We start from the raw sequence: 15,178 nt of genomic DNA, 5'->3' as shown, positions 1-15,178 counted from the left end.
AATAAAGAAATAAATTATTCCAAGATAAACATAGTTAAAAATTCAGTTTTTTCATGGTATGTAATAAACAGAATGTTCCTTCATAAAAGTGACGAAAGGAAGTTACTGCTTGAGTCGATGAATCAAAATTGCAATCTTATATTAGTTGCAACATCAAATATATGTGAAACTTTTAACACTTTCTACGAAATCAACCAAAGGACAACTCAAAGAAAATTTAAGAAATTTCTAATTCTAATAAGAGAAAATGAAGTATCACTGAAGAATTATACAAAGTGTAAGGTGATGCGTTTCTTTCCTTTCACTTACATTTTTCTAATACCATGCAATAAAGAAACATTTAGTTACTCGGACATTCGTTTGTTAACGCATGTTCTAACTAATGACTTAGACCCGGAAAGATTAGAAAAAATAAATTTAGCGATATTTAATTCTTTGAACTTCGAAACAGAAGATAGCTTAAATTTAAATGGTATATCAATAGACTTAACCATCTATCATTATCCACCATGGACAATAGTGAACGAAAATACTTACGATGGAATAGAATACAGAATATTGTACCATATCTCGAGAAAGTTCAATTTTACATGGAAAGTTGATGTTACTGACACATGGGGCTCCCATACAGATAATGAAACTACGGACAGTGTTTTTGGTAGACTTAAAAGTGTAAACTATCACGTTGGTATACCATCAGCATACTTAACTTTGGATCGTTATGCGCTGTATCAGTATTCCACTGTTCGTGGCCAATGTGATACGAAGTTCCTAACTCCACGTTTGAGGAACAAAAACTACTTGTGGTCTATATTAAGTCCCTTTTCACTTGAAGTATGGCTGTCGTATACGGGATTCGTTTTGTTTAATTCTATTATCCTCCACATATTTTCAATTGTATGCAATTTTGTACTAAAGCTACGTAAGACTAATCCATATCTCAAGTACTCCCACTGTATTCTATATTCTGTGTCCATAAGTATCGGATTTCCTACTCCAAACGAGGGTCAGGGAGGGTTAAGGCATTTAATAGTTTGGATGTTTATGGCGTCAGCTCTCCTTATAACAGCATATAACTATAACCTCGTATCACATCTTACTTTACCTAAGTATGGAACCCCAATCGATACACTACAACAGCTTTTAGATTCTGGTCTAAACTGGGGCAGTGATTACAATCTCTTTGACACTGCACTTTCAATGTCATCTAATCATGTAGTTCAACAGATTTTGAAACGACGACTGTTGGCACAGAATTCAGAGCAATTGAACAACTTAATAGCGAGAGATAAACTAGCAATTCCAATAGAATATGAGGTTTTTGGGTTTATGACCGGTGCGGAATTTATAGGAGGAAGCAATTTGGAAAGATTACATTTGATGAAAGAAAATGTACTTACTGCCTATTTAGCTTTACTTTTTAACAAAAATTCCCCTCTTGTTGACCACTTTAATCCATATGTAGCACATATAATAGAGTCAGGCATACTTGAACACTGGATTAAAGAATTTGATAAAGTATTTGTTAAAGGCCTTGGACGTAAGCAAGAAGAATCTATTCGTTCATTACGGGTCGGAGATATCTTAGGAACATTTCTTATATTATCAATTGGTATCATCGTATCTCTTCTTGCTTTTCTCATGGAAGGAATAACATATATCGGAAGGAAATTGAGAAAAAAGAATAATGTACGATTTCTAAAAGAATAAATGTTGAAGCCATATTTCGTAGCCTTTATATTGTAAAATATGTACTAATGTAGGAAATAGGTAGAGCTACGTTGATAAAATTAGAGTTCGGAATTGACTCCCATTTCCGGTATATTATAAAATGGTCTTCTATGAAAACAGTGTTTATAGAAATACTTCAGTACAATTCTCTTTATTGTAAGGTAGACGTTAGGTAGCCCAAGACCGTGCGGCCCAGGACAGGAGGTCTACAGAGCTTCAGACAAGCAAGGTAGAGTGGTGTAGGAAACCCTAATTCTCTAGGCAAGGAGTTAGGAGATAGGATAAGATATTAGAAAGTCACCGAGCCACGAAGCACGCTAAGCAACTGATGTTAGGGTCCAGACAGAGCTCCGTGCAAGCTAAGCCAGGTAGAAGGGAAGCCAAGAGTCCCGTAGCAGACTGGAGGCTTTTAGGTTGACTTTCTCCTAGTGCTCCAGGCAAGCAAGATAAGAGGAGACCAATTGAAGACTGGTGTCTGTCCGCTGGATGCTCTCCAACATATAGGCGCTCTGAGTGGCGGTAGCGCTGCTGCTCTCATGTCGTCGTGTGACTTGTAGGTTGTGCTGATGTTAGGTAATCTGTTTTTTGTACTAATCCCACATTAAGTGTAGTACTCGAACGTAAATACATGTGGCTAATGTTTACAAACAAGAGCAGGTGTCATTGTTCACAAACAGTAGCTCGTGGTACATTACAATATGCACATATTGTGCATATATAAATAAAAAAAATCCATTTTCAGTGAAGTGAAAACTAATAAGACAAAGTGATTGATTTAGTATTTTTAAAAAAGTAAAACAGCTCATTTAGGATACCTAGAATATAACAAGTGGCTCTATATACTTACATAACAATAAAAGTGATCATACTAACCGATGATGTGTTATTTATCTTTGCACTTTATTGACACGAAGTCTTTGTATTGATAAGCGACAGTCTTGAATAGAGAAATGAATTGTATTAGAATGTAATATAAGATTATAACTTGTAGTAGATTACAATATACTTAACTTACAATATACTTCCATATATTTTCCTCTTCTTTATTCAACACTACAATGATGTAGGAGAATACTTTTGCAGTTGATAGGCGTTTGATTATACATTATTAATGCAGTATTCTCAGGATTATAGATTTGTTATTCGTTTAGTTTTTACGACGTCAAATATCGCAGGCTACAAGAGTTGGTTCATTGAAAAGTAGAGCTTATTTCTTCTAGATAGATCTACTTTTATTATTATGACATAGTTGTATTCGAACATTTTAATTTACGTTAATCGGAGGGCCTATAAGTCACAATTGGTACCTGTATACACTATAATTAAGAGTTGGATGGCAAAGTGGCATAACTCAGTTTTCAGACATTGTGACATGTTGAGACTTTTATTAAAATCGAAATAGAAAAAGCGGACAAAATCGGTTCTTTCTGCTGCCATCTTTTGGCTTGTGACCTGTTGTTTTAACTGTGACATACGCAACTTTGCCATCCAACAGATTATGATTTGAAGTTCACGGAAATGACTTAATCTCATTTTTGAAAAAAAGGACTTACGCCAGTTTGTCATCCAAAGCTTCAATTGTCTGGCGATTTTAAGGTACATGCAGCTCATCGAATGCATAACAAACGAAAAAAACGTGTGGTAGCTCAGTGGCCTCAGAATTATTTGATAAAAGTCAGACTATGTTACCACGGCAGTTGCTAGTATATTTGTTTTTTGTTTTGAAAATGAAGTGAAATAAAATCGATCAGTTTAACATTCCGTAATTATGCCCTTTTAGGCTAAGGGAAACAATATTTAAGGCAAGGGAATCATGATGAAAAAGTAGTGGAATAAAAAAGTGGGAGGAAACGGGAGTAGTCAGAGAAAATCCATTGACACGGTGTTGGTCACCACAAATTTGCTTGGCCGGGGATTGAACCTTGGACTTCAAACACCAGCAATAATAGCTCTGCTACTGAAACCACCGTGCCTCCCTTTGCTTCCTATTTTCACTAAAATATTCTTATATACAATGACGTCAATCGTACTCTTCGTAGATAGTGTACTTTTATCTTGCCGAAATAATTCATTTCATAATAGCCAAGACTGTAATAAATGTTTCACAGTATGATGTTATAAAATGAATAAGATATATCAGTTTAAAAAGCTTACATGGAATGACAACTTGAAAATACATCAGAAAAAAACTTGTAAATAATGATAACTAACACTTAATTTTCAAATTTTGAAGAATTTAGTAGGTTAAGCTTTAATATTTCTTACCGGAAATAGAGATACGATTATAATGGAGTAAGCAAAACTATTGAAAGTGTGAATGGGCACAAAAACAATGTAATTCTTTCTTTAATTCCATCACACACTCAGGTAAGTTCAGCTACCTTTACTTGTGTGTTTAATTTGCATATGCCAATTGTTTATAGATTAATATAATCTATTATTAAAATTATTTTATGTAGACAGACAGTCTACAGAATATAAACAGAATCAAGCTTCTTATCTAGTTATTACCGGTTAAGAATGTTGATAGTATGAAACCCTTAAGCAATGACTCAGATTATACTCAGATTTCTTATAATTCCATATTTGCTATAAACATTCCATGTAAATTGTGATTAAATAGGCACACTCCCGGATTTACTTCTTTTCATTAAAGTGTCGACACTTTCGATTAAGTAGATATTTGGATAATGGTTTTATAATTCTATCAAGACTTTAGAACTTCTTACCACATCTTCGTGCTTTATTTACAAGTGTTAAGAAAAAGTAGGCTAATATTTTTTAATTATGTATTGAAGAGTAAGGTATATAGACTGTTGTGACTTACTTAGTTGCGGAGAAATAGGATATCAACACTATAAATTATTCATATTTTAATGTGATATGTTTATTTTTGCACAATATGTCGCTCAAAATCCGGATCAAACCTTGCACATGGCATTATTTGAACCTAGTATAAGAATTTAATGCATCGCTGAAGGAGATGAGTTTACAATGTGAAGATGTTGGTGCAAATCTTATTTCACTGCTATTCCCGATGTGACTTCGCTGTTGTAGAACTCCTAAGTCCCACTGTGTGGAAAATAGTTTTACTAGGGAAAGGAAGGAGATAACTTACTCCTCATTTAATAGTAAGGGGTAATGTGCAATACCGTGAGCATTTCTTGTTAAAATTGAACTAACACTTGATTTTTATTCTTTCGGTGATGCACACCACACTATATCAAAATCCAATAATTTTTACAAAGTTTGACTTCGTTTCAAACTGTGGTTGTGAAGTAGTGACGTTAATTGAATTCCTTATTTTTGGTTGGTTTTCAGTTCAAGGATTTTGAAGCTTCAGAAATAGTATACGACATATTACGGAAAAAGAAATATTTTTCCAACAACAGGAACGTATATCATACGAGTAAAACATGTATATCATACTTCTAATGAAAGAGAGTACTCTGACCATGATTTTAATAAATTCATGCCCATTTTTAACTGATTCCGAACCCAATAATAATAATAACAACAACAATAATAACGTCAAGAATTTGCACCATCTATTTGTCTACGTACACAAAATTGAAAGTCATTATGTTTCTAATTTCATTCCTCTTGAACCACCCGACCGATCTCGATCAAATTTTCAACATACATGAGGTTCGCGCCTAGCATGTTTTTATCATTTTACTTTGATGGCACAACTTTGGGAGGGTAACGGGAGAGATGTTTAAAATGATCGAAAATGACCGATATTAGGGTCGAATATATAATTTTCGGAGTTTCTGAGATGAACAGTGACACTTCCGATGCCGTTTAAATCCAAATTCATCCATGGAACTTGGGGAGGGGGATATATAAAATGATCGAAAGTGTATGATATTAGTGTCGAATTCATAGTTTTCGGGGTCTCTGAGACGAACAGTGACACTTCTGATGCCATTTAAATTCAAATTCACCCCTTCATGTCCGAAATGAAACGTATGGGTATGAGTATTTTCCAAGTATAATATATAAGAATCGAGTAATTTTGCAAAAGGTAGTGAGATTTAAAAAAAAATGATTATGTGAGAGAGAAGGTCATTTTCTTTCTCATTTTTGGTGGATTATATGTATGGTTATAATTAGGTAGTCTGAGAAATAATATGCGACATATTGCAACAAAATCTAGTATTTTTACCAACATTAATGTTAAATATAGGTCTAGTTTACTAATCGTGTAGGAGAGAAATACACCTAGTGATGAGCAAATGCAAGACCAAGACCAAGACCGGGGTGGTCTTGGTCTTGCACATCCGGCTTGGTCTTGGTCTTGCACTGGAACACTTGGTCTTGATCTTGGTCTTGCACACCCAGTCTTGGTCTTGGTCTTGGTCTTGCATGCAAGAGTCTTGCAAGTCTTACATTTAAGAAATCTTATGCTTTTCATACGTAAATTTTACTCAGGATATGAAGGATAATAAACTGTACAATGCGCCAATACTAATGGAAATACAATGCATGTTTCTAAATGTAATATAGTTTAACTTCGTGTAGGTATGATGATAGTGTACAACATAGGTGATGACCTTTATTGTTTTAATGGGTGCCTACGCTTTACTACTTATAAGATATGCCTAAATCACAACGTTTCGTAATCTTTCAATATTTTTTTAACAGACCCAACACTCCGATTGCTCCCAAACTGGGGAGGCTATCCCTGAGACGCATGAGAGGAAAACAAGACGGCACAGATTATTGAAATACCCTGAATTGCAAAATTATTTTTTTCACTCTAAAGATGTCAGATCTTTCATTTCAACCACGATTAGCTAATCCTTGTATTAAACAAACTTCCAATTAAATATTGAGATTTCATTTTACTGATTCCAATATGTACTCTATGGAGCAGAAACATTGGCATTACGTAAAAACGATGAAAAAATTGCAGGCTTTCGAAACATGTCCATCTAGTAAAGAGGAGGGAATTAGCTGTGTTGAATGGAAAACGAATGAGAAGATGTTAGAAATATTAGCAGTAGGGGAGAAAAGAAGAATTTTAGATATTGTTAAAAGGAGGAAGAGGAACTGATTAGGATATTGGCTGAGGGGGAACTATATTATGAGGGACGTGCTAGAGGATATCGTGGAAGGAAAGAGGGGGTGGGAGCGAAGGAAGGTATTAAAACAGCTACGTCAAGACGAAGAGACTAACTGAGGACCACCGAACGTCGAACCTTCTCAGTTGCAGCAAGTAACCTGTCAATAATGACAGAATACCTATTATGATGATGATCATATGTTTAGCAATATTGACCAAAAAAAGGGAGATTAGATTAAAATAATAATGATTATAATACAAACTCTTAATATTTTAGAATAATTTGACTGAAAACTGCAAACGACTCAATTGTCTATGTCTTTTGTGTAAACTCAATTTATATAAATGCTTTTGACCTGTATTACAAATACAAAATAACAGTATCAAACTCCAAGTTATTTGAAATCTTACTTGTGAATATGGATTACTAGCATCAATACCCACTTCGTTGGATTGAACTAATAATAATAATAATAATAATAATAATAATAATAATAATAATAATAATAATAATAATAATAATAATAATAATAATAATAATAATAATAATAGTAATAATATATTTCACTTTTTACTATTAGTAAAGCGCTGTCTGATGTCGGTCATTTTCGATTATTTTTATATTCCCACCTCTCCTCCTCCCCAAGTTGCGGGGCTGAATTTGGATTTAAACGGCATCAGAAGTTTCACTCTTCGTTTCAGAGACCCCGAAAACTATGGATTCGTCACTAATATCAGTTATTTTCAATAAAGTTATATATTTCGGTGTTTCAAAAGCTATTAAGTTTTATTTATTTTATATATACCCCCCTCTCCTCCTCCTCCCCTAGATTCTACCATCAAATTGAAACAAACCCTAAAACACTTTCCGGGACCGAATCTCATACATATTCAACATTTGGTTGAGATCTGTTGAAGAGTTATTGAGTTACAAATTTAGTCACTTTTGTTTTTATTTATATTGATTTTTGTATATATACCCCTCCTCCTTTGCCCCTATGTTGCTCCATCAAAGTGAACTAAAAGATAACATTGCAGGCTTGAACCTTATCTATGTTAATAATTTGAGCGAGATGGGTCATTTGATTCAAGAGTTATTAAGTTTTATTTATTATTTTATAACTTCCTCTTAATCTTTCCCCTAAGTTTTATCATTAAAGTGAAATGATGAAAACACTTCCACGCGTAGACCTCATCTATGTTGAAAATTTGATCGAGATCGGTCTGGTGGTTCAAAAGATTAGGAGTAACAAAAATAGTCACTTTCAATTTTATAATATAGATAGTGTAATGTTATATCCAGGCTCGTGGCCACAGAGGTTTGTGGGGGGGGGGGGGGCGAATATGTTAGGGGGCAAGTCATTAAATTTTTTCTTAAAAATATCTTAATTGTGACTTTTGTACTTACGTTTGGAGGGATCACGAAAAATTAAGGGGGCGCAGGCCTCCCTAGCCGCCTCTAGCAAGGGCGTCGATCATGGGGGCCCGGGCTGATGTAGGTCCATTTTATTTTATTTAAAAACATACAATATTTGGTATAATTTGAATGCAATTTGTCTTAAAATCCTCATATATGCCTTCTTCATCTGAATGGGTCTCCCCAAATTTACAGAGAAATTGGCGCCCTTGCCCTCTGGTTGCGGGTCTGGTTTTATCATTCAATCCTCGATGTGCCGTATAACTAAGGAGGATAAAAGTTATATTAATAAACAATTATTCAACCTATAAGCATCCTCCCATGAAATCAAACTTGCGGCCACATGCACTAGTCAAGTTTTTGCCAATGTCTTGAAAATGTTATTTTGATATTAATTTTATGAGCACACATTAAAAATTTCCAACGGATGCTTGAGTCTCGGAGCCAAGACCATACCCATGTAGTCGACACCTATGGCGTACGGTATTACCGATGTTCATTACTACATTTCTCTTTAGTTTTGAAAGAAGAACACCACTAATATGCTTTGAAATGAAATGAAGTATCTAGTTTAACGTCCAGCGATTATGCACCAGGCTAAGGGAGACGGTAATGATGAGAAATGAGTGAAATGGTAGAATGAAGAAAGTGGGAGGAAACGGAAAAACCCCGAGAAAATCCACGTACGCAGTATTTGTCCATCAAAAAAGCTCACATGGCGCAAGATGACACCTGTGCGGCTTGAAAACGAGCAATATCTACAGAAAACGCGAACAACCAATTCAGAAAACGACATATTGTAGCTATATGCTACAGAGGCAGATCGACTCACACGGATTACATAACCTACTGGAAACACATCCACTGGAGCAGCATTTTTACTGAAGCCAAGAAATTCATCTCCTTCTTTTCTGAATTTAAAAAAAATTCAAGTACTGCCAGTACTTGTGCAAGACTCTTGGTCTTGGTCTTGGTCTTGCATGCAAGACTCTTGCAGAAACTGCAAGACCAAGACTCTTGAGCTCATCACTAAATACACCCATCATTGAGTGAAATTCACTCAATTTTTTATCAGTGTAATTCCAAGAAGAAAAGCTCAAAACATCATGGATCATATTGTAATAATAATAATAATAATAATAATAATAATAATAATAATAATAATAATAATAATAATAATAATAATAATAATAATAATAATAATAATAATAGTAATAGTAATAATAATAAATTTGTTGTTTTTAAACATCGGGGAAAGAGATAAATCAAGATCTTGAACGATTTTCACTTCATGAAGAAGGGACAACTGCGAAATCTCAAACAATTCGAGTTTGAATTTGGTAAATGAAATGAATGGATTCTTTCAGTTTAACGTCCCACAATTACTCCTTTTGGCTAAGCGAGACGATGATTAAATCAGGTGAATGGTAATGACAAAATTGGTGGAATGATAAAGTGGGAGTACCCCGAGAAAACCCAGAGACACGATGTTGTCCATCGCAAACTTACTTGGCATTGGGTCGTGCCAGGGATCCCACGCAGCAGAGTTAAGTGCTGTACCAATGAGCCATCGTGCATCTCTACTTTAAGTTTGAGTTCTCATCTTAGTCCCCCTTTCAACAGCGAAGCTATATAATATGTGAATCTACAGCACAACGTGGGATCCAAACCATATCAGCTCCGGTTAGGAATCGGACCCGGGTCGTTCATGCCAAAAGCTGACACTAACCGCTTAGTCACGAGTTAACTCAGCGAAACTTCAAAGAAAATATACAGCCAAATATACCAAAATCGAATCATTTAAATAAACTTTATTGAAGAAATTTGTTTTAAATTTATTAAAGTAAAGAATCTACGACATTTGAGGAAACTTATCCATCTTTATTCTGTAATCTGTGACAGACTTCAAGGAAAATATACAGCCAAATATACCAAAATCGTATCATTTAAATCAGTGGCGGCGATTGGCCGTTAAAAGTGGGGGGGCAAGGCATGATTTGAATATTTGTATATCAGTGTTAGTTTACCTGGTTGATGCTAACACTTTGTTTGTCGAAAGGTTGTATAACTAATAGGATACTATATTTTTCATTGTATAATTAATAGGATACTATATTTTTCAGTTAAAAAACTATATATTCTATTTCATATTTTATTAAGGAAATTGACAAGAGCAAGGGAAGTAGGTACTAGTTCTTTGTATTCTTAAACAACGAAAGTGTAAGAAGAGATTTGATTTCTTGCTCATGAACATCTTAAAATCCTGACTGGAAAATTGTGTGATCAGATTATTTAATAACAAACTTGAAAAACAAACAAATAGAAAGGATAATACAGGGTTAGCTAAAAGAAATAGACAAGTTATACTATGTATAAATTTTTTTGAGCAAGAAGATTTTACCGGTGGTACATGCATACATACTTAAAGTTTTGCGGCTGACAGTTTTTCTTTTGTTTCAATGATGGGTGTGTGACGTAAGCAGCCCTGCCTTCGAACTTGACATTGACGTGGCTTGGAGGAATATGGCGAGTCAAGTTGAGAAGGCTGTGTTCCGGAATATGCCAAGACAAATTCAGTTACTGTAGTGCAACGTCATTTTAGGACAAAGTATGGGAAAGAACCACTCACACGACAGTCCATTTTTGACTGGGTGCATAAATTTGAAAAAACAGGTTGTCTGTATAAGAAGAAATCCACGGGAAGACCACCAGTGTCAAATGAAATAGTTGAGCGCGTTCGTGCGAGCTACGCTCGTAGCCCGAAAAAATCAATGACATGTGCAGAAAAAGAACTTGATATCCCTCAAAAGACTATCTGGAACATTCTATGCAAACGTCTCAAGTTCTATCCATATCGACTGCAATTACTGCAAAGTCTCAATGAAAGTGACAAACAGCAACGTTCAGTTTTGCGTGTTCATACAAAATCTTTGTGAAGAAAAAGATGACCTCATTCAGCTGCTTACATTTGAGGACGAATCAACCTTTCACACTAGTGATATCGTAAACAGAGAAGATTAGGGACTCAGAAAGGTTAACGTGTTTTGTGCTGTATCGCCCAAAAAGGTGTATGGACCGTTCTTTTTCAAGAAGAAACTGTTAGTGGAAGAACGTACCTTGACATGTTGCAACTTTGGTTGATGCCACAACTTGAAGAAGATAGTGACAATTTCATTTTTGTGCAGGATGGAATCCCACCTCACTGGCATACCGATGTAAGGGGCTATCTTGACGAAGTTCTTCCTAGGCGGTGGATTGGCCGTTCAACTGATGAGAACATAGCTATGACTCAATGGCCACCATGAAGTCCAGAACTCATCCGTGTGATTACTTTCTGTGGAGTTTCAGAAAAGATAATGTGTATGTTCCCTCCCCTCCCTCAGTCTGACGGAACTGAAAGAATGAATCAGAGATGCTGTTGCATTGGTGGACAGTCAGACTTTGATGCCTGTTTGGGAAGAATTGGACTACAGACTAGATGTTTCCCGTGTAACCAAAGGATCACACATAGAACATCTGTAGTTGTATCACAACCACTTCCAAATGTACCCTAACAACTCATGTAAGTTACGTTACCATGTAATTAAAACTCTTCATTTGGGGGACCACTAAAGTTGTCTATTTCTTTTAGGCTAATCCTGTTTTACTCAGTGATGAATAATGAGGCTTGTTTTGCTAAAGTTACATAGAAACTTTAATGAATTAGGGATTAATGAACAACTTACATTTTTAATTCCACACAAGGTATTAAATGTATGTTATTACTCTAGAAAGACAGTAAGCTTCCCGAAACATTTAAGTTGCCATTAGGTGCAGTTTTCACTTTCTTGGAATACATCTAAACTCAACAATACTTAGAATCAATCCACACTCCAGTTATACAAAATAATCCTGAAACCTAGAATTATGTTGAATTCAGTAAATTTAATTGTATATATCCTCGTACACCCCTAAACACACACTTCACTCGTATATTACACTGTAAAACAATGAAAAAGGTAGTAATTCTTGTTGCTCTGTTTTTAATTAATATTTCTTGCTGTTAGAAAAAAGAAAATACATTTTAGACAATTTTTATGCAATTAAAGAATAACTTGTTAAAGAATAAGTTTTTTTTAAGTGTTATCTCGATTAGTTTCAAAGCGTCTGACTAACAATGTAAGAAGAAATGAAGTACGCTGGAATCATTGTGCTCGAATACGTTAAATTTTGGACCATTTTCAGTGGCAATTAAAACGCAATTTCTGTAGCTTTCTTAACACAACGGGAAGAGAACTAACCAATACGTACTCACGCAACAGCAAATATATGGCATCATTGTTTTCTATGAACCAGTAATATATATGCAATAACTTTACATTTCCAAATGAAACTATATACATCAAGGGGTCACTTCAAAAAAGTGGGGGGGCAACTGCCCCCCTTTGCCCCCCCTAATCGCCGCCCATGATTTAAATAAACTTTATTGAAGAAATTTGTTTTAAATTTATTAAAGTAAAGAATCTACGAAATTTGAGGAAACTTATCCATCTATATTCTGTAATCTGTGACAGACTTCAAAGAAAATATACAGCCAAACATACCAAAATCGAATCATTTAAATAAACTTTATTGAAGAAATTTGTTTTAAATTTATTAAAGTAAAGAATCTACGAAATTTGAGGAAACTTATCCATCTTTATTCTGTAATCTGTGACAGACTTCAAAGAAAATATACAGCCAAACATACCAAAATCGAATCATTTAAATAAACTTTATTGAAGAAATTTGTTTTAAATTTATTAAAGTAAAGAATCTACGAAATTTGAGGAAACTTATCCATCTTTATTCTCTAATCTGTGACAGATTTTAGTCGCAAGAAGTGGAGATGATTGGAATACCAGAAGAAGAAAAGTTTACAAAGATCATGTTCCATCAGGATCGATTACTTTATTAGTAAGTTATACCGGTTTCTTTGCTTAAATGCAAAGTCGCAAAATATGGAGATATTTTACCCCTCTTATTCGAATTATAACTGATTTTTATACTTGATTTATGGTGTTTATGGATATATTCTATTCATATAGCACAAATGCTGGCTTCCAAAGTTAGGTTCCTATCAATCAGCTCTCCCGACTTACATAGTGGGTAGTGCGTGCTTTAGTATATGGGCTCCTGGTTCGATTCCAGTTGATAGAGCATTGACGTTTCAACATTATACAGTGGTTCTGTTTCCACTTTAAATTATAGGGTAATGTCTCGATCACTCTTGGTGCTCAAACAAACTGTAAACTAAAATCCAACTATGGGGCTGGGAAATCTCGGTGGTACAGTGTTGACCTCTGGTGTATGAAATACCTGGTTCGATCCCAGCTAGCGCCAAGTAGGTTTTTGATGGACAAAGATTATGTGCGTGGGTTTTGTCGGAGTTCTCCCGTTCCTTCTAAGTTTCTTCATTCCAACTTTCTAGTTATTCTTATCAACATTGTCTCTTGTAGCCTACACTAGCCTACACTGCATAACTGTAGGACATGAAACTGAAAACATAAATTATTTTTCAATTTACCCAACCAGAATTAATCAATTAATGAAGATTCTAAATATTGCATTAAGACTTGAGGCATATAAGATTTACTATGAATGCTATTAACTAATTCACAATCATCATTACCAGGACGCAAAATTTCCGATCGCCAGGTTGCCATTGGTGACTAGAAATTTAGAGCTGGCGACCAGTCTTGATTAGAAATGGTTTCTGCCTAAAGTTACAGGGCTGCGCAGTTTGTGTTTCTTATGTAAAGAATTGTCACTAAGTGAGAGAAAACACAGAATGTGAAATCTTTCTTTGTCAAGTTAAAGGCCGGTGAAGGGTGAAGACTCTCAAAATTTGTAGTGAGAGATCCTGGCAACCATTATTTTTGAGTTGGCGATTGTGTCTGACTTTGAAATTTTGCGCCCTGATCAATACAGAAGTAATTAAGACCATGGACATGATTAAGAAAATGTTAAATAGTGTTTTAGCAAGTTTAATTTCAACATCTTATACAAAAAAGATGTTTTTTTTTTTTTAATTTTCTGCCCTTACTGGTTTAGCACAACGTATCAAAATTAACGCATCGTTAGGCAGTGTTTATTGTGTAGTTAAATTACGGTACTTTTATAAGCTTATTTTTTTCTTAATGGTGTATATATGAAAGAAAGTCATAAAGTGCACACAAGAGAGAAACATTAATGCAAATGATAACTGAACACGGAAATATGCCATTAAATGAATAAAAAGTGTTCATTAGGGTAAAAAGTTTTACTGATTGTTTTATGAGTTATTGTGAGGAGATACCCCATAATTATTAACATATATATTTACTCTAAAAGCACTTTTGTTAACTAAGGCGCCAAAGCGAAGCGAAATAAAGGTAGTAAACTAAATAAAGGTGCCAAGCTAGCCTATTAGACAGTATCTTTACTTCAATTTTATCTAAATACTAGTACACATTGACACACAAAACTGTGCAGAGGTTTGTGCAAAGGAAGGACACCCTTTTATTATTAAATTCCATATCTGTAATCACCCCAGAAATCTACAATTCCACAAAGCAAAAGAAGGTAAGTTTGATATTCAAGTTGAAATACGTATAACACTCAGTTTGAACTTGGCAGTGGTGGCTCTTGAGGGAAGTCACAACGGTAAAGAATTAAATTATATCGCTACATGCTAAAGGAAGAAAGCTTACTTATTCTTATATACAGATATCGGAAGCTGCATGAAGCTTTCTAGGTCTTCGCCAGAAGCTAAGGAAAGAAAGTTTACCTAATATACTAATTCTTCTTTACAGCTTTCGGAAGGTATATGTAGCTTTCTTCCCTTAGGTCTCCACCACAAGCTAAGAGAAGACAGCTTACATAATATACCAATTCTTGTGTACGACTTTAGGAAGCTATAGAAAGCATCCTTCCCTTAGGTCTTCACCACAAGATAAGGGGAA

General features: G+C 34.8%; 1 protein-coding gene across 1 annotated transcript; it reads left to right on the top strand.

Moving 5' to 3' along the window:
• Positions 1–1,044: 1,044 nt before the first annotated feature.
• LOC145661873 (uncharacterized) lies at positions 1,045–1,710 on the top strand. Its single transcript, XM_081727215.1, has one exon. The coding sequence runs from the start codon at positions 1,045–1,047 to the stop codon at positions 1,708–1,710; it is 666 nt and encodes a 221-aa protein (XP_081583341.1).
• Positions 1,711–15,178: the final 13,468 nt, after the last annotated feature.

Source organism: Thermobia domestica, chromosome 10, assembly GCF_964235325.1.
Source record: "Thermobia domestica chromosome 10, izTheDome1.hap1.1, whole genome shotgun sequence".
Classification (NCBI taxonomy): domain Eukaryota; kingdom Metazoa; phylum Arthropoda; class Insecta; order Zygentoma; family Lepismatidae; genus Thermobia; species Thermobia domestica.
The sequence above is the reverse complement of the archived record's forward strand: the minus strand, read 5'-3'. Positions and strand labels throughout refer to the sequence as shown.